Here is a 22,929-nt window from a genome sequence, read left to right as displayed (position 1 = left end):
CAAGAGCACCCGATGGTTCTCTTGGTGGGTCTTCAGTGACTCAGCCCTCCGGCCAAGCTACATAAGCAGTCTCCCCTTCCAAGGTATACAGTCCTGAATTCTTATCACTGCCCCGATATGGGGCTGTAGCTTTTAGGCTTCCTAGAGGCACTGCCTTCTTCAACCACGCAGCCGGGGCCCATCTCAGTACCCACAACTAGTGTCCTTTTCAGCAGCCCTCCCTGGGCTCAGTCTACAACCAGACCAGCAGGACCCATCTCGGTACCTTCATCTGGTCTGGCCAGGTTCTGTGCTTGGTCCCCCCAGCCTCAGCCTACCCATGCTGACCTTTTCATGGTCCTGCTGTTATTCTATCCAGCCAGCCAGGCACCTGGTCTTTGGTAGCCTTCATTGGGCTCTGTTCAGCCTGATGAGTTCTGTGCAGTGAGCTGTCCATGGTCCTGCTGTTCATCTAGCCAGCCAAGCACCCAGTCCTCCCTCATCGAGCTCCACACAGCAACTGAAGGCCCTGCTCTGCTGCTTGCCTTTTATCTAGCCCTTTATTGGCCACTCCAGCAGTCCCTCTGATTGGCTGCTCCTCTGCAGCCACTCTAGGTTGCCTGGAGGACTCCTCACTGCTCTATTCTGGGGCAGAGTGATGCAGGGCCACAAGGCCTCCAGCAGGGCACCTCCGGACCTAGTCCACCCTGTCATAGACAGTAAAAAGGAATCCTTACAATGGGATAGGTCAATTAGGTCAACTAGATATGGATGGTATAGTCTTCAATAAAGATGCAGAAAACAAGTAAAAGGCAGAAGTGCTTAATAGATATTTCTGTTGTGTATTTACAAAGACACTGAATGAGGTAGTCTACCTTGGGATGTCCTTTTTATTCCATCAGTAACCAGAGAGGATGTTAAAACAGCAACTATTAAACATTTTTAAATCATCAGGACCAGGTAACTTGCACCCAGAGGTGGCTAAGTTGCTCTCTAAACCATTGGTGCGGCCTTTTTAGCAAACCTTGAAACAGTGGGGAAGTTCCAGATTACTGAGAAACAATCCAAAGTTCTGCCAATATTTGAAATCTGCGAACAGAATGGCCTCAGTCTGACATCAGTTCTGGGCAAACCCATAGAAAGGCTGATGGGGATGCAATTAATAAAGAAATAAAAGATGGTAGCATAATTAATGCCAATTAACATGGCTTTATGGGAAATAAGTCTTGTCAAACAAACTTGATGTCGTACGATGAGATTCTAATTTGTTTAATAAAGGTAACAGTGTTGATATAATGTACTCAGACTTCTGTAAAGCATGGCATTCTGACTACAAAACTAGTACTAACCAAAATCCATGTAACCTATAGTACATGGATTAAAAATTGATCTCACCAAGTAATTGTAAATGGGGAGTCATCAGCCCATGGCTTGTTTCTAGAGGGGTTCCAGAGAGAGTTGTTCTTGGCCCAGTACTAAATGTCTTTATTGATGATGTGGAAGGAAACAAAGTCATTGCTGGTAATGCTTTGAGATGACACAAAAATTGGTCAAATGGTAAATAATTACAAGGACAGGTCAATTATACAGAGCTTGGTAAGGTGGGCTCATTTGAACATGTATTTTCATGAAGACATATGCTAGATCTCTACTTCTAGAGATAAAGAGTATAGGTCATGCTTGTAAGATGGGGACTGCATCCTGGAAAGTGCTCTGAAAAGGACTGAGGTGAAATAGTGGATAACCAAGTGACCACGCGCTCCCAGGGCCTTGCAGTGGCTAAGAGGGCTAATGTGAGCCTGGGATGTATAACCAAGAGCAAGCAGGAATAAGGCAGTAATATTGCCTCTGTATACAGCAGTTGCTGGAATACTGGCTCTGGTGTTCACACTTCCCAGAAGATGATGTAAAAATTTACATTAGTGGGTTTTGTATCAGGCCTTAAAAAATCAGCAGATAGACCCCCCCCAGAGAAACTACCAGAAGAAAGCTACTGCCACTTTATTAAGGCGAGAAAAGGGTAATTCTATTTGTGAATCTAAGAATGCTTTCCTGTTGGTACAGAAAGGCCTTTCTTTGGGTGGTATATGGTTTCCTAGAGCAAATGTGCAATCAATAAATACCTGCCTGCTGATAAGTACTTGATTTCTCCTTTTGATATGGGCTTGCAATACACACTCTGACTCATACATTAAATATCTGTGACCCAAAAGAGGAATGTCTTTATGACAACATTTTTTTTGTCTTTCATGAACAGGGTCATTAAGTAACACTTGTAACTACTAAATCTGGGTTGTGTTTGAAAATGATTTCAGTGAACACAGAAAACCCCAGGTTTCTTTTCAATCTACTGATGTCTTTTGAAAGCAGTTCCTAAGCCTCCATTTCAAAGCCTCTTTCAATCTCTGCAAATTGTTGGTAACAGCTAAATCGAGGCAAACAGCTCATAACACTGTAACTCAACAATAAGCACTATCGCTGATTCTTTAGAAGAAACTATCGCTTTTCAGAGCACTGCCATGGGAAGAAATCATCATATATACTGGAATATTTAAAAAAGAATTCAGCCTTTATCCATATGTCAATTGCATCTTGCAAGGTCAGTAGCTTTACTGTAATAGACACAGGCAAAAATAGCAAGAGCAACCTATATATGTAAACAACCATAATCCACCACTGTGATCAGAGGCCAAGCTGATGGGTGAAATAAATGTTGTCCTCCCAAACATATCTTTCATTCAAAGTGATCTTTCACATGACATGTGCAATACTTAAAGATTCAATGATAATTCAGAGAATTCAAATCTAGTAGTTGACTTGCTGTTTGGTTGTTTAGTGTTCCTATTCTTTGGAATCACATTTCACAATTCAGTCTTTACAAACTTCAAAAGAAACAATCCATTTGTGTGCATTTAATATCATAAAACCTTATAAATTCTGATTACGAGAATGATTTTCAGATTTTGTGAAACTTCTGCCACACTAGTCAAATGATTTTTATTAGAGCAGGTCAAAATTTTCAGACAAAACATTTTTCCCTCAGAAAATGTTGATTTGACTAAAAATTCAGCTATTTCATGGGAATGTATTGATTTTGTCTAAATGGTTGATGAAAAATCAAAAATACTCATTCTGATAAAATGAAGCCTTTCAATCTTAATATATAATACAAATGACAGTCAAAATGAAGCCTTTCAATCTTAGCCTAACGCATTGTGTTGACCTTATCAAAACTCAAAAAAGGCCAAAATGGAATATTTTTACAATATTTCCTTGATTTTTCATCTCAATTCTGGATTATACAAAATTTCAAGATCTTGGATTTTCCCCCTGGACAGAATTTCCATTTTTTGACCAGGTCTAATTTTTATTCAGTTGTTTGGATTTATATTAATACCTACAAAAAGGTGTGTAGTAGGATCCTCTGTGGGTTGGGTGGCCTAATGGTTAGCATCCACTCAGTCATGGGGTAGTGGTAAAGGAACCCGGGCTGCCCACTCCACCAGGCTCTGACCCAGGGCCCCTAGGAGGGTCAGCAATGTTGACCCCTGGAGGGAGAAGGGGTTGGACCCTGTGAGTTACACTCCGTGGGTCACTCCCTTCACTTCTGGTCCCAGAAAAGGAAAAAGGAAACCAAACCATCAGCCACAGCTGGGCTCAGCATACAGTCCTGGTACTTCTGGGAGGCACCCTTCACCCCTTTTGGCAGGAGCCTGCAGGGGAGGTCTGTCCTCTCCAGCCTTCTCCCTTCTGAGCTGGGTTGCTTCCTTTTCAACCCTGTCTCCAGCTGGAGCATGCTCCGCAGGGATGGAGGGGCAGGGCTAGCTGGACCCAGTACTGCCCTTTAACCCCTTCCATCCCAGTGTGGGGTTTGTATCACACAGTGCCTATCTAAAACTCCAATTAACTTGAACACAAATGAAAAAAGAAAAGGAGTACTTGTGGCACCTTAGAGACTAACCAATTTATTTGAGCATAAGCTTTCGTGAGCTACAGCTCACTTCATCGGATGCATACTGTGGAAAATACAGAAGATGTTCTTATACATACAAACCATGAAAAAAATGGGTGTTTACCACTACAAAAGGTTCTCTCCCCCACAGCCCACTCTCCTGCTGGTAATAGCTTATCTAAAGTGATCACTCTCCTTACAATGTGTATGATAAACACCCATTTTTTCATGGTTTGTATGTATAAGAACATCTTCTGTATTTTCCACAGCATGCATCCGATGAAGTGAGCTGTAGCTCACGAAAGCTTATGCTCAAATAAATGTGTTAGTCTCTAAGGTGCCACTAGTACTCCTTTTCTTTTTGCGAATACAGACTAACACGGCTGCTACTCTGAAACAAATGAAAAATGCACTTAGTCAAGCAAAAAACAGCAGCTAACCCACTTCTATAAAACTGAGGGCTTGTCTCCACGGTAAGTTCCTGTGAATCTACAGTGCACCCGCTTGCCACACAGTAACGTCCCATGTGGCCGCCTGTAACAGGGTCCCCGCAGGGGCCACCTGGCTCCTGCCCCCTCTGGGCTGAGAAAGTCACACCAAGAGAGACCTTGGTGCAGTGCTCATCTGGTGCTTTTATTTCTAGGTTGTGTTCCCACCACCTTTCCACCATACATATAGTCCCCTTCTTACAGTCCACCAGCAGGGGAGATGGGGCAAGCTCGCTCTCTCTTCGCTTCCCCTCACTGCCTTTCCTCTAGTGCAGCTTTCCTCTTTTCAGCTTCTTCCCCCTGGCTTCCTTCCCTTGGGGCTCTTATCCAGCCCCAGCCTGTTCCAGCTTCCCCAATCAGGGCCAGATGATCCACCCAGCTCCAATTCACCTCCCTTAATTAGAGCTGGAATGACAGAGGGTTGGCTAAGCAGTTTTTTGCTTAGCACCCTGTCACACCACCGCTATGGCACAGTGACAGTCCCAGAATGCAGCTTGGTGCCAAGCACTTGGAAGCAGTAATATGCTAAGCTGTGCCCTGTGGTGTCCCCATGGGACATTCGTGCACGGCAAGCTGGTGCACTGTAGTTTCAGCCTCTGGCTTGCAGTACTGTAAGTTGCCATGTAGACGAGTCTCACACCCCTAGCAGAGCACCTCTCCCCCACAAACCTCTTCCCTCCCTGGCACCCAGGATCAACATTATCAAAGCTGCATCCATCTTTAGGCATCTAAATTCAAGTGGCCTGCTTTATAAAGGTGCTTAGCACATGCCAGTCCTGTTAACTGTTATGGCCTTTTTATTTAGATATCTAATCATGGTTGCAGGAGCCTAATGTTATACCCCCAAGATCAAAAATGTGAGCCTAAGCACTTAGGCTTTGCAGCATGCCCTGAAGATTCAGCAAATGGCCAAGCAAGGAAAGGAATTCCAAAGCTTAGAGTCCCTCCCAGGTCTACTCTACTGCCAGCCACCCCTTTTTTTAAACTGGGGAGGGCACCAGCTCTAGGATCCCCACCGATCCTCACAGCAGTGGTGTGGCCCAAGGAGAGAGGTATTCTCTCAAGTAGGCAGGTCCTAGGTCATTTGGGCTGGGATGTCCCAAAGGAGCTAGGCACCCATCTCCCATTGAAAGTGAAGGCATTTGGGCAGCTACCTATGGCAGGATCCTTTTCCAAGTAAGCAAAAAGACACCTTAACTTCCACCCAGATAAGCAGCCAGTGCAGATCCCAGAGCACTGGGGTTGTGCACCCCAGCCTAGATATGCTACTTTATAAGGGGGTTGCTGAATTCTGGAGCAACTTAAGTTTTCCATGCTGCCTTGAGTGGCCCTGCAACCCCGTGTGCAAGGTGCCAACGCCACTCACTCCAATTTGTCCCGGCGGCCCTTCTGTCATGATGGAAGGGTGGCTGGGCCAAATTTGAGCAGCATTCTGACCCCATGAGACTGCTTGGCACCCCACCACCACCTTGGCAGTCCTTCCAGTGCCCATGGGCACCGGCCACCCTCAGCTCCCTGGGAGAAGTGAAGCTGGAACCCCCAGTACCCAAGCAGTGGGCAGACTGGCTCTGCTTCCTGGGGATGCAGAGGGAGGATGGGGTCTGAGGCTCCCAGCACTGCCTGGCCCCTGCTGGGGATACTGCCCTTCAGCCTGACCACCTCTCCAGGTAAGAGCTTGGGGCTGGGTAGGGGGCAGCAGGCAGACAGTGTATGTGGAGCTGGGGCCAAGGGGGCAGAGGGGAAAAGAGTGCAGGGCTGGGTGCAGAGTCAGCAGAGCGGGAACACAAAGGGGAAAATGTGTGGGACTGGGAGCAGTGCAGGGGAGGCCCAGGTCTGGGCTCCCTCAGGAAAATTCAGGTTGCCCCCCTGCTTCAGAGCAGGGCGTGTCTCTCTGTGTTTGCACCATGCTGAGCATAACAGAACTCTGATCTTGGGCGAGGGCTCTGGGCAGTACTGTAATCCAAACAAATATTTAATGCTGCCACGTGGCAGCAACGGGATCCCTGATTCCAGCTGTGTTCTTCCACAGATGAGCTTGACCCAGGCTGTTCAGAACTCGGTGGTCGGGGAGTGCACACGCATGGGCCCTCTGAAGACATCAGACAGTTCTTAGGCCTTGATGCTTCCCAGCACAATACGCTGCCCAAAATAAACGATCTGCCCTGGCCTGCTTCCCAGCATGTGGCAAGGCCGTGTGACGGGCTTGTTACCCTGTAAGTAGGAGCAGCTTTCCTAAGAGGACAAACGGCACTGGGCCATTGCCTCGTCTCCTCTGGTGTAAAGCAGCACAACCCCACAGCCAGCCATGCAGTCGTGCTGATCGACACCAGTCCCATTGTGGTTTTATATAGTCGTTACCTCAAGTAGTTTTCAATGCCACACTCGTTCAAAGGCTTTGCAAATGCTTCTTTTCAATCAACCATTGAGGGCTTTCGCCTACGGAATGTGCAACTCTTCTCTCCTTTCCATTCAAATGCTATCACCTGGCTATAGTGACCATATCATGTAGGCCCAGCCCAGCAGTCTATGGATGCAATTCTCATTGAAAGCTGCCATACCAAAGCACTTGCCATCCATGGCCTGAGGTCTTGCCTTCTTCTGAGGATGTCACTACTAGGGGCTATTATTGTTTTTAAATTATTATGTGTAGGGTTTGCAGCATGCCCAAATGCCATTCACTTTGACTCCCTCAGGGAACTGATGGACAGGATCCCCTGGGAGAATAACATGAGGGGGAAAGGAGTCCAAGAGAGCTGGCTGTATTTTAAAGAATCCTTATTGAGGTTACAGGGACAAATCATCCCGATGTGTATACAGAAAGAATAGTAAATATGGCAGGCAACCAGCTTGGCTTAACAGTGAAATCTTTGCTGATCTTAAAACACAAAAAAGAAGCTTACAGGAAGTGGAAGATTGGACAAATGACCAGGGAAGAGTATAAAAATATTGCTCGGGCATGCAGGAGAGATATCAGAAAGGCCAAGCAATGTTAAGAGTAACAAGAAGGGTTTCTTCAGGTATGTTAGCAACAAGAAGAAAGTCAAGGAACGTGTGGGCCCCTTACTGAATGAGGGAGGCAACCTAGTGACTGATGATGTGGAAAAAGCTAATGTACTCAATGCTTTTTTTGCCTCTGTCTTCACAAACAAGGTCAGCTCCCAGACTACTGCACTGGGCAGCACAGCATGGGGAGGAGGTGACCAGCCCTCTGTGGAGAAAGAAGTGGTTTGGGACTATTTAGAAAAGCTAGATGAGCACAAGTCCATGGGGCCGGATGCACTGCATCTGAGAGTGCTAAAGGAATTGGTGGATGTGATTGCAGAGCCGTTGGCCATTATCTTTGAAAACTCATGGCGATCCGGGGAAGTCCTGGACGACTCGAAAAAGGCTAATGTAGTGCCCATCTTTAAAAAAGGGAAGGAGGAGGATCCTGGGAACTACAGGCCAGTCAGCCTCACCTCAGTCCCCAGAAAAATCATGGAGCAGGTCCTCAAGGAATCAATTCTGAAGCACTTAGAGGAGAGGAAAGTGATCAGGAACAGTCAGCATGGATTCACCAAGGGCAAGTCATGCCTGACTAATCTAATTGCCTTCTATGACGAGATAACTGGCTCTGTGGATGAGGGGAAAGCGGTGGACGTGTTGTTCCTTGACTTTAGCAAAGCTTTTGACATGGTCTCCCACAGTATTCTTGCCAGCAAGTTAAAGTAGAATGGACTGGATGAATGGACGATAAGGTGGATAGAAAGCTGCCTAGATTGTCGGGCTCAACGGGTAGTGATCAATGGCTCCATGTCTAGCTGGCAGCCGGTATCAAGTGGAGTGCCCCAAGGGTCAGTCCTGGGGCTGGGTTTGTTCAATATCTTCATTAATGATCTGGAGGATGGTGTGGATTGCACCCTCAGCAAGTTTGCAGATGACACTAAACTGGGAGGAGAGGTAGATATGCTGGATGGTAGGGATAGGATACAGAGGGCCCTAGACAAATTAGAGGATTGGGCCAAAAGAAATCTGATGAGGTTCAACAAGGACAAGTGCAGAGTCCTGCACTTAGGACGGAAGAATCCCATGCATTGCTACAGACCAGGGACCAAATGGCTAGGCAGCAGTTCTGCAGAAGAGGACCTAGGGGTTACAGTGGACGAGAAGCTGGATATGAGTCAACAGTGTGCCCTTGTTGCCAAGAAGGCCAATGGCATTTTGGGATGTATAAGTTGGGGGCATTGCCAGCAGATTGAGGGACGTGATCATTCCCCTCTATTTGACATTGGTGAGGCCTCATCTGGAGTACTGTGTCCAGTTATGGGCCCCACACTACAAGAAGGATGTGAAAAAAATTGGAAAGCATCCAGCGGAGGGCAACAAAAATGATTAGGGGGCTGGAGCACATGACTTATGAGGAGAGGCTGAGGGAACTGGGATTGTTTAGTCTGCGGAAAAGAAGAATGAGGGGGATTTGATAGCTGCTTTCAACTACCTGAAAGGGGGTTCCAAAGAGGATGGATCTAGAACTGTTCTCAGTGGTAGAAGAGGACAGAATGAGGAGTAATGGTCTCAAGTTGCAGTGGGGGAGGTTTAGGTTGGATAGTAGGAAAAAACTTTTTCACTAGGAGGGTGGTGAAACACTGGAATGCGTTACCTAGGGATGTGGTGGGATCTCCTTCCTTAGAAGTTTTTAAGGTCAGGCTTGACAAAAGCCCTGGCTGGGATGATTTAGTTGGGGATTGGTCCTGCTTTGAGAAGGGGGTTGGACTAGATGACCTCCTGAGGTCCCTTCCAACCCTGATATTCTATGATAGTACCATAGTACTTAGGAACCGCAGTCATGGGCCAGGACTTCACTGTGCTAGGCGCTGTACATACACAGAACAAAAAGACAGTCCCTGCCCTCAGGGGATTACAGTCAAAATTTAAGAGACAAGGGATAGACAGAAGAGGGAGTACAAGTACAGCCTTCAGAGACGACATCACAGCTGGTGGGGCTACAAAAGAGACCACTGAGGCAATGGCCTGATTTTCGTCTAGGTGATGAGCACCGATGTCAGTGGGAACCATGAGCACTCAAATGAGGCCATGCACTTTTTATGACTGGAATCTAACGAGACCAAACCAAAGCTGGGTTGTGATTCATGGGGATACAGCATCCCAAGATCACTGAAGTAAAAGAGTCTTTCCATTGACTTTGATGGGCTTTGGATCAGGCCCATAGTCTGACTAGCTTAGATATTCATTGCATATGTTAACATCTGGGCGTGTTTCTGTTTTGTGGTTTCCATGTTGCTAAATAGCTTTACTTCTCCTGTGCAATTGATGGTGCCTAAAAAGCACAAATTGCCAGCAAAGCATCACCCGTGAAAAGCCGACTGGCTAGGGTGAGGTGGAGATAAGAAAGTGGCCTAAAATATCTGTGTGTCCTCTGAAGGCTCTGTCGCCAGCTAGTGACAAGTACAACACTGGTTTAAATCCAGAGCACGGAGAAAATACCTTAGCAACTTTATACAGTTTAATCCCCCCCGTCATAAATATAAAGGGAAGGGTAAACACCTTTAAATCCCTCCTGGCCAGAGGAAAATCCCTTGCACCTGTAAAGGGTTAAGAAGCTAAGGTAACCTCGCTGGCACCTGACCAAAATGACCAATGAGGAGACAAGATACTTTCAAAGCTGGGGGGGGGGCAAAGGTTCTCTCTGTCTGTGTGTTGCTTTTGCCGGGACCAGAGCAGGAATGCAGGTCAGAACTCCTGTAAAGGGTTAATAAGCAATCTAGTTAGATATGCGTTAGATTCTGTTTTGTTTAAATGGCTGATAAAATAAGCTGTGCTGAATGGAATGTATATTCCTGTTTTTGTGTCTCTTTGTAACTTAAGGTTTTGCCTAGAGGGATTCTCTATGTTTGGAATCTAATTACCCTTTAAAGTATTTTCCATCCTGATTTTACAGAGGTGATTCTTTTACCTTTTCTTTAATTAAAATTCTTCTTTTAAGAACCTGATTGCTTTTTCATTGTTTTTAAGATCAAAGGGTTTGGGTCTGTGTTCACCTATGCAAATTGGTGAGGATTTTTGTCAAGGCTTCCCCAGGAAAGGGAGTGTAGGGCCTGGGGGGGAAAGACGTTTCCAAGTGGGCTCTTTCCCTGTTATTTTTTTAGACGCTTGATGGTGGCAGCAATAAGGTCCAGGGACAAAAGGTAAAATAGTTTGTACCTTGGGGAAGTTTTAACCTAAGCTGGTAAAAATAAGCTTAGGGGGTTTTTCATGCAGGTCCTCACATCTGTACCTTAGAGTTCAGAGTGGGGAAGGAACCTTGACACCCCGTAAAAATGTGATGAAATGAGACACCCTCTGACTGCAATGAGAGTTTCCTCGGGCCTCTTATGTATCCTACAAACAACGTGAGAGACTAAATCTAGAACCGTCAGTCTGCAAGGCTGATGGCTTTAGAGGGTATGAACATGGGTAGTTCTTCACCAAGAGCTCAGCCATGTGACCCTTACTCACAACCGGTACCTGACTACACGTGCAGTTCTATTAGATACCATTCACGTTACAGCTGGCAGAACTGGACACCAAGTCTTTTGGGAGAATATTGGACCATATCTTTGCTCTGCCAGTCCCTGCTGTGCATCCATATCACCTTCCAGGTGCCTGAGCTCTGGCAAATATTTATAGCCAATGGGAAAGGAATTGTATCGTGCCCTTTCCACATGCTTTGCCACCTGTTGGTGATGGCGGTTTTAAAAATAGACTATCAGAAGGGGAAAAGGGATCTTTCAGGGGAAATTAACATTAAGGATTCTTTAGGGGGCAAGATGGATGCAAGCACAGGTTCTTAAATTTAAGTTTTTGAAACATTACAGTCAAATTAAGTGCTCCGGTTGCAATTTGTTTCTGGTAAAGTTCAACGCTCGCTAGTACCCCAATCCTGCTAAAATTTAAGCCCACCATTAACTTGAAGCATGTGAGCCTTCCCATTGAAGCCAGCAGGATCATTTGGGGTATTTAAAGTTATATATTTGCTTAAGTGCTTTGCTGCATTGGGGCTTAGATGAGCAGAAATACTCATTTTTAGATTTTAATCATACAAAAATAATTGTGTCATCATGGTCAAGATGACACAATCGCTGAGACTGAGGATGATTCTGAGTTGACAGAATTGTTAATTTGACACTTCCCCTTTCATCCTAAAGGACTAACTGGTCTTTAAAGTGATCTACAACTGGAAACTTTTATATTCTGAAATATCTTTGGTAATAACATACTGTAGAAATCACTGTGTAGCCAATCTAGCCCTCACCTCTGCAGCACCTCCTGCTGGTCATCCAGGAATTAGCACTTTCCAGCCTCAGAGCACCTCCTGCTGGCTGGTGTCTCATCTGCCTCAGGCCCCTGTGTCCCTCCTGGACCCCGGTGCCCCTTTCCTTGGGGTGCCTGCCCACAGCAGTACCCCCACACTCTGGGTCTCCCCCCCCCAGGAGAACCCCCAACTCTCTAAGCCCACCTCGCCTCAGTGGCTACTGCCAGTCATCATCTAGCCCCCTTTCTCTGGGGCAGTCTGTTTTGTTTTTTAAAAAAGGAACCTGCAACTTAAATCCATTCTGGTTTTGCTTGAGTAAAGCCTGAAAGCTCAGGCCCTCTGGAATTAATGTTCCAAGATGTATTTTCGTACATAATATCTAGTTCCTCAAACTTTTGCAGAGCCTGATCCAGAGTCTGTTGCAAACAATGAGCATCTTTCTGTCGACTTCAAAGGCTTTCGGATCAAGCCCTTACAGTCTGCACTGGTACAAGCTTAGTATTAAATATTGTCAAAGATTTTCTTTGGTTGATTTTGATTTTGATCTTTTTGTTTTTAGCGGATAATACAAGGTTCCAAAGACGCTCCCATATCATATTGTTCACCTAGCCCTTCAGCTCTGATTCAGCAGTTCAGGGCAATCCAAACTCTTCAACCAAACATGGTTGATGGCTTTTCCCTGTCTTCATGAAAACAGCTGCACCCCAGGTCGGTGTGGGCTAGCGGCTAGGGCACTAGCCTGGCTGTCGGAAAGCCAGATTCTAATCCCAGCTTTGCCGCCGACCTCTGCGTGATCCCCGGGGTAAGTCTCCCTTTCCGCTTTTGTGTCTTTAGATTGCAGGCTCTTGGAGGCAGGGCATCCGCTCGTGCTGTGTGTTTATGCAGTGCCTAGTACAAAGGGGCCCTGAGCTTAGCAGAACGCTGTAGATGCTAATATAATACGTACAATAAAGAAACGCTACATGAACCCTATTACGGACATACCAATATTATCTGAGTGTAGATTATTATCATTGTAAGCTCTTTGGGGCAGGGGTTGTCTTTTTTGTACAACACCTAGCACAATGGTTCCAGGTCCGTGACTCAGGCTACTAGGTGCGATGGTGACAATGATTAATAATGTATTGTTCACGCTGTTACTCTAAATAAACGCAAAAGCACCAGTCAGAATCTATCACTGAGATCTACAGGTGAACTATTGTATCCATCCATAAGATATAGCTTGATCCTGAAATCCTTACTCTCAATCCTGTGGGCCTTTGGCCTGAGTAAGAACTGCAACTCTGGTCCAAGGCATAAGAACATGAGAACAGCCATATTGGATCAGACCAAAGGTCCATCTAGCCCAGTGTCCTGTCTTCCGACAGTGGACAGTACCAGGTGTCCCAGAGGGAATGAACAGAACAGGTCATCATCACGTGATCCATCCGCTGTCGCCCATTCCCAGCTTCTGGCAAACAGAGGCTAGGGACACCATCTCAGCTAATAGCCATTGAAGGATCTATCCTCCATGAACATATCTAGTTCTTTTTAGCACTACAATGCTAATACAACTTGCAATGAACAAGATCTTATTTATTTATTTATTTGGTGCATGCAATCTGACCAAGCCAACCCACAGCATTCTTATCAACTATGTTCAAGGCATGAAGACCTCCAGGGTAATTTTGCAGTCCTCCACAATTTGTGTCATGGTTTATGGCTGCCCACATTGACATAAGTGGACTGTCCCTAAAACACCACCGAAATTCCACTGCAGCACAAATTCCATGTGTAACTGTGCCTAAGTGGGTCACAACTGAGGATGCCAAATTCAGGACAAACTGCTGAGAAATAGGGCAGATACACCCCAAGACTGGTGGCTAATCCCCCATAGGATATATGAAACCAGCAACAAAAGTAAACTTCTGTTTCACCACACTGGCTAACAAAAAGTCATAAAAGCAGTTTCCTCTGGCATTCCGGTCCTTGTATTACCACCGAAAACACTGGATTTAAAGGTGAGTGGTTCTTTACAACCAGTCTCATCAACTAAAAGGTTCTTCTGATCCCAAAGGACCAGCCACACACCCAGGTCAATATATAACTTAGATCTTACCCAAAAATCATGCTGATGCCAGTCCTTTAGTATCTAAAATCTAAAGGTTTATTAGAAAGAAAGAAAGAAAGAAAAAGATGAGAGTTAAAATTGGTTAAAGGACTCAAATACACACAGTAATTGTGACGTTCTTGGTCCAGGCTTATAGCAGTGATGGACTAAACTTCTGGTTTAAGTCAAGTCTCTGGCTGTTTCCAAATCATTGGAAGGCCCTCAGTCCATTGGTTAGAATGCTCCCATTAGTATAAATTCATAGTCCAGAGGCTTCGGCAGGATAGAGGCAAAATGGAAGGGTTTCCAGGGCCATTATATCCTCTGCCATGTGGCGGGAACCCATTGTTCCAGACAAAAACCTCAGCCCAGCTAGTGAAGAATCACAGGTGAGGAGATGGTATTTGGAGTTACATGGGCAAGTCACATGTTCATGCCCAATTTCGCTCAGTCATTGCAGGAAGCCATTACCTGCACCCCAAACAGCACGTTTACAGGACAGTCCACTCAGTGTAGACAGGCTTCTCAATTTGAATAGTCCCTCCGAGGTGTGCTGGCTAACGACTTCGTGGGTGTTACCCCAGGAGCAAACATTTGAAATCCAGGTATAGAGCCAATATTCATAACTTCAAATACAAGAGTGAGACATGCATACAGTTGGCATAATCACACTCAGTGAATCATAAACTTTTCAGAGACATCTTACATGCCACATTGTATACAAGATTTCTTGCAACAAGGAGGCACATGGTCATATTTTAATCAGATACCCTCACGCCATGTCGTGTAGGAAACCAGTTCAGAAGGCTCCATTGCCTTAACGGTACATCAAACCCGCGTTGACACTGAGTAGGGTCCAAGACAAGTTAATTATTTGTCACTTTCTCTGCAGACCATAAAGCTCATCATGTGGCCTCTACCATCAATCCCTCACCCGGTAAACTCATCCGCAAGGGGCGTGAGGGCAGACGACCATGGGCGTCTCCCCATGGGGTCTGGAGAAACGGACTATCCAACTAGCTACCCAGCTGGCGAGGAGAGGGTTCACCTACCCCTGAACCTTTGATTCTACCCACGTTCACACGGGGATGGGCTGCCCCTGGGACACATGGCAGGGGCAGGATATTAAGGACAAAATTCAAGGGTTACCACGAATCTTGGTCAACCTGTCAAACCGGTTCCGGGCGATGATTTTCTAGCCATAGGTCCGGCACTTAACGTCCTCCAGCTGACCAAGGCCTTCTGCCTGCATAGCACAGCTGGGCATGAGTCCAAAAGCCCAATAACGCAGCTGTGGTGAATTGTTTTAAAATCACTTTCTAAGCTAACAGATTCCAGAATGACTCTGTTTTACTCCACAGAGGTTCAAAGAAGCCCGGCCCCTCCTGCGGGGAGTGTGACCAGTTAGGCAGGGTGTCTGTGGCAATAAGAAGGGAGGAGGGTGGTTGTGAAAATACGGGCACACGCTGCCCTAGGGCCCTGATCCTGCCACGCGTCTGACTCGCTTCATCGGCCAGCGCCGGCGCTGTTGGCTGCCGGCTGCACACGCCGCTGGGCGTGGCTCTGAGCGGGGCAGTCAAGGGGACTCCCCAGGAGAGCATTTGCCCGGATCCTGCACAAGGAACTTTACTCAGGGGAGTAGCCCCGTTCAGATCAATGAGAGGAGCCACCTAAGGCGGCGCGTGCGTTTGCAGCTCAGCCCTGCGGCGTGCTCGCTGGCTTTTCCTGGCTGTGCTGGGGGGGGGCAGAGGGGTGTGACCATACTGGGGGGGTTCTTAGTAGGTTTAAGGGACAACCTGCTGAGGCGGGTTTGGGGGAGGGCCGCTGAAGACGGGTACGGCGCTGGAAGCTCTCCCCAGCTCTAGTCATGCGCTTGATGTGAAACGCCCCCCACAACCGCCTCCCGGGCCGGGAATCCAGGGCAGGCGCCCTGCGCAGGGACCGAGCCCCGCTGCCTTCGGGTGACATTTTTCTCTTCTTTCAGGAACTTGGAAGGACCCTTGAACCTGGCCCCGGCTCCACTGAACTCCATGGGGCCCGATCCCCCTGTTTGCCTCGCTCCCCCTCCGCAGGACTGACCCCAGAGCTCACCCTGCTGCTTCTGCCCTAAAATGGGGCATTTTAAGGCCTTTGGTGCCATCAGGTCCCATTGGACTATGACAGTCTGTCTCCGACCACCGGCCATCACCTGACCCGCCCAGAGGGCTAGGAGAGGGAGTGTTCCCCCCCCGAACCTTTGATTCTACCCGCGTCCACACGGGTGATGGGCTGCCATTGGGACACGTGGCACCAGCAGGATATTAAGGGAAACATCCCCGAGCTCTGCTTCAGACTTGAAACTGGTTTTATCTCCAGATTTCAGTGGCACTCATCTCTTCACTCCCTGCCCCCCACACCTCCACCCCCCTTCCCCAGTTGTTCAGGCTATTAGTATCACTCAGCCCAAGGGAAATTGTGTTGTCAGATTGCCTGGGTGTGTCCTGGCTGGGAAGCCCACCGTGTGGACTTCAGGTTCCTCTGTTGCAAAGTCAAACTCTGGCTGTCAGATCGGTTCCCTTTCCTGCTTTCCAGCAGCAGTTAGGAGGCCCCGGTTTCCTACTTAGCTGGAATCCCTCCTGGAATGGTGCGGCTCATTAAAAAAGGAGGAAACCGGGGAGCGCGTTTGAGTGGGAAAGTAAACACCGATCTGTAGAGGGGGAAGACGTTTAGAACAGCAGGGGACTGGGAACGCTCTGGAGGCAGGGCGTCAGGTGTGGGGAACAACCAGCTCCAGCTCGTGGGCCCGATCCTGCAGATTTTGCTCAATGGGAGTTGTACCTGGAGGATCCAGCCCATTCCCAGTGTCTCTGTCTCTTGCATTTTTTTATTCCGTTGCTGATTTGTACCTAAGTGGCATTAAATGCCAAATTGGGCCCGACCGGATGTCCCACATACACACGCACCGATTTCTCTGCGGCTTCTCTCTGCGGCTCCCCTCAAAGAAAGGTTTCCTCGGCTTTCTGTGAACCCAGCTCCTGCTTCCCTTTCGCACACGAAGTCCCCACTTGGAGACGGTGGGAGTTTGGGGGCAGGACTGCAGGATCGGGCCCTGCGAGCTTTGCCAAGGCAGTGATTTGTTTGCAAGAGGAGACCCGACCAGGATCCTCCCAGGGGAAAGCAGCGGCGGGCTCACCAAATGGGACAGGAGAGGAACCCGGACGAACCCTGCTCTAGCCGGGGGATAAGGGCTCCCATAGGTAGGACGTAGGTCTGGGGAAGGCGGCCTGCCTGCAGCCAGCAAACCTACTGCAGATTGCTCCTGCAAAATATGGCACGTGCATGGACACCCTGGGAAACGTCTTGTGTCCCCTTCATGACCAGAGGTGGCAGGCGAAAAGCTCCTGGGGGGAAGAATGCGTTACACCTGGGGCTCCTTGCTCTCTGGCGCCTGAACGCCGCCGCCTGCAAGCACAGCCTGGCGGGGCGATCCGGACGCAATGTGACCTGGTGTCGCCCGCACCCGCTTCTGCACTGAGCCGGTGCGGTGTGTGAGCTCGGCGCCCGCTCTTCGCAGAGCAGAGCGGGCCGCAAACTGGGCGTGAAGAGGGAGGGGGGGGGACGGTATCAAATAATCGATCTGCTTCAGAAACCCCGGTGCAGGTCGGTAGCGCTGATATGTGCCTTATAGAAAGTGTATACATGGAATAGAGACCACACCCCCCCCCAGAGTCTCTGTTAAATGCATACTTAGTCTATAAATTACATGCTACACAGACTTGTGTGCAATATACAGAGTATTGCATCCCCTTTCTAGACATCCCACAGCGATATTCTCTATGTGCATATACAGGTAAATACCATGTGATCATTCTCATGTAAACACCATTTGATAATTACCATATACACAGAAACCAGACTCTTCGTCGAGACAGACCCAGCACAGAGCCTTGCTGTGGGATGCGTGTCCGGTGCTGGATTTGTCCATGCCCGCACCGAAATGACAGAAAGTCTCTGCTGGCCTGAGAGGGTTATAAAAGCTGCCCGAGCTAGGGCTGCAGTTTAGGCAGTTTGTTAAGAGCCGTTTGAGGATTGTTTTAGCCGCAGTCCGCCCTGATCCCTAGAGTTTTTGGAGGCTTGTCTGGCTCTCCTAGGTGCATTGAGCAGCCTTCGCACCGGGAGAATGATGGAATTAACCAAGTTTCCGAGTAGCAGCCCTGTTAGTCTGCGGCCGCAAAAAAGACCCGGAGGACTTGTGGCACCTTAGAGACTAGCCCATTTGTTTGGGCATAAGCTTCCGTGAGCTACAGCCCGGTGAAGTGAATTCCAGGGCCTTGGGTGACAGGGCTTTTCCGGCGCAGTCCTTGACAAGCTTCATTGAGAGGGTGACTCCGCATTGATGGCCCAGCCGAAGCTGGCGCGCCGTTCAAGCGCCAGTCCTGCAGCGCTGAGCCGACCCCAAGCAAGAACCGCTCGTTGCTGAGTCGGGGGGATCCTGATCCAGGGGCGAACAGTCTGGGCTAGGGGGTTGTTTTATTTCCTAGCCGAGGGTTAGACTTCCTGCAGGTGGCGTTAGGACGAGGGGCAACCCCACGCCCGTCAAGCCAGGCAAGTGGGCTGAGCCGACAGCTCCCGTCCGAAAGTTCATTTCGTCCCCAACGCAAAACTTTTCCGGCGACCTGTCCCTGTTCGCGTTAAATGGGAGGGGGGGAGAGGGGAGGGCATTGCTTCGCCTGCAAAAAACCAACCCCCCTCCCACCCCCCGGAGTTTTCAACTCCCAGAGATGAAAGTCACTCGCTCCTCAAAGAATCAGCCCGGGGTGGCACCGAATTAGCCCGCACCGCACGTTTGTCTCGCAGCAGCTGCGGACTGAAAGCGGGGGCGTCCTTGTCCGTTTCCACAGGGGCTAATCAGTGTTCGGGCTCTGGAAAGTGACCCCGGGTCACTGTTTCCACCACCCGCCAGGCAGATTTCGTTATAACACACGCTGGGAGGGTTACGGCCTGGGGATCTCAAGTTGGGACCCGAGGAAGTATCAGAGGCCGGGGGATATGGGGGGAAGCCCTATCTTCAGACGGGATACTGCGGTTAGGAGGCTACCCTTGTTGGCCTCTCTTTTCTTGAGTAAAACCAAAGCGTATGTGAAGGTAACACAGACGCGGAAGAAACACTAAGAAATAGCTGAGCCCGGAGAGAAACGAACAATGTTGGTCTTTATACAGCGCCTGGCGATCTATCCCCCTGGGACCTGCGGGCACCCTGGGTAAAGCGTTGCAATCTTTCATGTGTTTATGGTCAAGTCGGTTCGAGGGATTTTCTCTTTTGAAGACCAATATGCACCCAGACAGACATCTGGTTCAAGCCAGAGGGAAACCCCGCTGGGTGAACCTTTGGCGAGCTGCTGGTTTAATATCACTCCTGAGAGCTTGGATTTGGATGGGCAGAGGAGTATCTGATACCTTCTTGTTCCTACACTTACATCGCGGCTTGTCCCTTGGAGTGAGGGCTCTGGTCTCTATTTTCCTCCGCAGTCTTGTTCCGACGCGGCATTGTTACTCATCTCTCAGAGCACTCCTCCTAGAAAAACAATATTGGCTTCAAATCTAATCTCTGCGGTTTTTCTGAGAGTTATTTCTAAGCCAGGAGCGTTTGGGGCTTGTTGTGGTGGTGGCTGGCCATATTCTTGCTCTTAAATCCTAACTCTGTAGATTTGGCTTGAGTTCCCAAATCGGATGCTTATTATCCATCGCCTGGAGGCTTCTCAGTGACTTTTGGGGTGTTTCTTTTCTTACGGCTTCAACAAAACTAAAATGCTTTAGTCACCTTGGTGAGAGACGCTGGTCGGGAAAGCTGGGGGGGATCTGGTTTAGTCAGAGAGAGGAGGGGGTGGGGTTTACACGCCTCGTAGAAGGCCGGCTCTCCGTTATAACGCCTAGCGGCGTAGAAGTGAAACTGAGCCTTTCCCACAACGCGCCCTGGCATCCGCAGATCGTGGGCTCCGAGAAAGGAGGAAACCGGGGTGCCCTAGGCAGAAATGCGCCTCCCCCTCCCCAGTAAAAGCAGGATACTTACAGGAGAGGGTCTCGGAGTAGGGTTTAGTCTCGCTGGCCTCTGGATTTTGATACTTTGAGCTAATTTGGAAGTGCCCCGCCGCTGCCACCAAACGATGCTTAAGAGCCCCAAGGACGCATAAATTAGGTGTCTCTACAATGGCAGAGGACGGTCCTTGTAACCTTGTCTCCTAAGCTCCTTTTGGTGCTTGTGGAAGGGAGACCGGGGGGGTGGGACCAACCAACGGGCTCTTTCCCGGGGCGGCGGAAGGCAGCGGGCTGGGGGTTCCCCCTCGCCCTCGGCCCGCCCCGCCGGAGCCCAGCGCTGCGCGGGGACCTGTCCGGGCGCGCAGGGGCTGGAGGGGGGCGCAAGGTGAGGGGCGCAGTGGGGAGCGAACTGGATTTCCGCCCCTGGGCACGGCCGGTTGTTGGCTCCTTGGGGCTGTCGCTCCGCCCCCCAGTGTCTGTCGTAAACCTGGCGCCGGACTAAAATAAACCCAAGATAAGAGAGCTCAGGGCTCGCCTCCCTCCTCCTGCCTCCTGCGCGGCGAGCGCTCGGCTCCCCGGCGCGCTCCGGAGCCCCCCTCTCTTGGCGCAGCCCGCCGGCCGGAGGGGAGCCGGCAGCCGCCCCGGGCTGAGCCCCCGCCAGCTCCCCCGCTGCCCGGCGGCCGAGCCATGTCGCTGAGCCCCAAGCACACGACGCCCTTCTCCGTCACCGACATCCTGAGCCCCATGGAAGAGAGCTACAAGAAGTTCGGGGCGCTGGAGGGCGCCGGGCACCTGGGCTCCCCGCTGGGGGCTTATCGCCAGGCGCAGGGCGCGCAGGCGGCCCCGGCCATGCAGCAACACGCCATGGGCGGCCACAACGGGGCGGCGGCCGGCGCCTATCACATGCCCCACGGCGTCTCCCAGTTCCCCCACAGCGCCGTGGGGGGCTACTGCAACGGGGGGCTCAGCAACATGGGCGAGCTGCCCGCCTACCCCGACAGCATGCGGAACAGCGCGGCGGCGGCCGCCAGCGGCTGGTACGGGGCCAACCCGGACCCCAGGTACTCCACAAGTAAGTGGGGCGCAGGCGGGGAGCCGGGGACACTGGGCTGCGGGGGGGGGGGGCTCTGCCGGGAGGGAGGAAGGGCAGAAGGTTGGAGGCTCTGGGTACTCCACAGCCCCCGGGCTGAGACTTTCTTGTCTTGGGGAAGCCACAGGTCCTTACCCCAGATCACGCGAGGTAGGCATTGACCAGAGAAGCGGGACATAAATAGATGGATAGATGGAGTGTGTGGAGATAGATAGATATGGGGATGGATGGAGTGTGTGTGGGGATAGATAGATAGATAGATAGATGTGTCTAGGGGTGGATAGATGAATGGATGGAGTGTGTGGAGATAGATAGATATGGAGATGGATGGATGGAGTGTGTGGGGGGGATAGATAGATAGATAGATAGATAGATAGATAGATAGATGTGTCTAGGGGTGGATAGATGGATGCATGGATAAATGGATGCATGGATGGAGTGTGTGGAGATAGATGTTTTATGGGGATGGATAGATGGATGGATGAAGTGAGTGTGGGGATAGACAGATAGATAGATGTGTATAGGGATGGATAGATGGGGTGTATGAGGCTAGACATTTAGATCATTAGAGGGGTTTGGGGCTAGACGGACAGGGGTCTGTGGGACAGACAGACAGCGCCGTATGGGGATTAGATACAGCTGTTTCCCTTGTCCTGATGCACCCCACGCCCTTGCGATCCAGCCGAGGTTTCAGACCCGGTGGCTGGGGGGCAGGTCCTCCCCCCAGCCCTGCCCCAGGCCCAGCTGGCCCTGCGCCCGCATTTGGTTGACCTGCCCGCCCTGCTCCCTGCCAAGGGCAGAGCCAGGGCTCGCGGCTCCCGTCGGGCCGGCCTAGCTCTCAGCCTCCCCTCTGCTCAGTCTCTAGGTTCATGGGCCCCTCGGCCGGGATGAACATGGCCGGCATGGGCACCCTGAGCGGGATCGCCGAGGCGACCAAGACCATGGCCCCTCTCCACGCGGCGCCCCGGCGGAAGAGGAGGGTGCTGTTCTCCCAGGCTCAGGTCTACGAGCTGGAGAGGCGGTTTAAGCAGCAGAAGTACCTGTCGGCGCCGGAGCGGGAGCACCTGGCCAGCATGATCCACCTCACCCCGACGCAGGTCAAGATCTGGTTCCAGAACCACCGCTACAAGATGAAGCGGCAGGCGAAGGATAAGGCCACGCCGCAGCTCCAGCAGGAGACCGGTCTGTGCCAGCAGCAGCCCTCCCCGCGGCGGGTGGCCGTGCCGGTGCTGGTGAAGGACGGGAAACCCTGCCAGGGCAACCCCAGCAGCACCCCGGCGGCGCCCAACCAGCCGGCGCCCCAGGGCGCCTCCAGCGGGGGGCTCCCGGCGTCCAGCAGCGCCGCGCACCAGCAGGTCAGCTCGCTGAGCCAGGCCCCGGAGCTGGAGGAGATGTCGCCCAGCCCCCCCTCCCTCCACAGCCAGGTCGGCGGCATGGCCCAGATGGACACAGCCAACCTCGATTACAGCAGCAGCCTGGTCAACCCCAACCTGCTCTACAGCAGGACGTGGTAACGCGGGGGGGGCTGCCTGGGACTGCCTGGGGAGCGGGCTACAAACACCCCCCCCCAGCCACCCACCCCAACAGTGCTCGCGCCTGCGGCTTTCTTCCCCGTGAGTCCGTCCCTGGAGGGAAATATCTGCGCGCCTTCCTCCTCTCTCGCTGTCGTGGTTGATTTTATTTTATATGATTCATGAATTAGGATGATGATTGTCTGGGAATTGCAACGAAGTGCACCGCCCAGAGCGGCCAAAGCTGCCGCGGACGGGGCGCGCCTGGTGTGGACTTCTGCGGGGGTAGCTGAAAAGGCGGATGGAAAGTCTTGCACATTTGGGGGGGCGGGAGGAGGGGGAGGGGAAGGGGAGAAAGAACAAGTCAAACAGGCAAGGAAGCAAACAAGCAAAAAACTCTCCTTGCTTGAGGATATCTGAGGCCGCTGCCCGGGTACAGGTGAGGGCTTCCCTGATGACCGCCTGACTCCAGAGTCTGGGCCGTCGCTCTAGTTCACTGTGCGATTAAAATTAA

The 22,929-nt window shown here is 50.4% G+C and overlaps 1 protein-coding gene across 1 annotated transcript; it reads left to right on the top strand.

Moving 5' to 3' along the window:
- Window positions 1-20,501: 20,501 nt before the first annotated feature.
- NKX2-4 (NK2 homeobox 4) lies at window positions 20,502-22,418 on the top strand. Its single transcript, XM_074947198.1, has 2 exons — window positions 20,502-20,886; window positions 21,763-22,418. The coding sequence occupies exons 1-2, from the start codon at window positions 20,502-20,504 to the stop codon at window positions 22,416-22,418; spliced, it is 1,041 nt and encodes a 346-aa protein (XP_074803299.1).
- Window positions 22,419-22,929: the final 511 nt, after the last annotated feature.

The sequence above is a fragment of the Natator depressus genome, chromosome 3 (genome assembly GCF_965152275.1).
Source record: "Natator depressus isolate rNatDep1 chromosome 3, rNatDep2.hap1, whole genome shotgun sequence".
NCBI classification, from domain to species: domain Eukaryota; kingdom Metazoa; phylum Chordata; order Testudines; family Cheloniidae; genus Natator; species Natator depressus.
The sequence above is the reverse complement of the archived record's forward strand: the minus strand, read 5'-3'. Positions and strand labels throughout refer to the sequence as shown.

What these genes read in the sequence shown, in the direction of transcription:
- NKX2-4 (XM_074947198.1), top strand. Translation starts at nt 20,502, where the DNA reads ATGTCGCTGAGCCCCAAGCACACGACGCCCTTCTCCGTCACCGACATC. An exon ending in GGACCCCAGGTACTCCACAA is followed by an intron (nt 20,887 to 21,762) that starts GTAAGTGGGGCG and finishes CCCTCTGCTCAG; the next exon opens with TCTCTAGGTTCATGGGCCCC.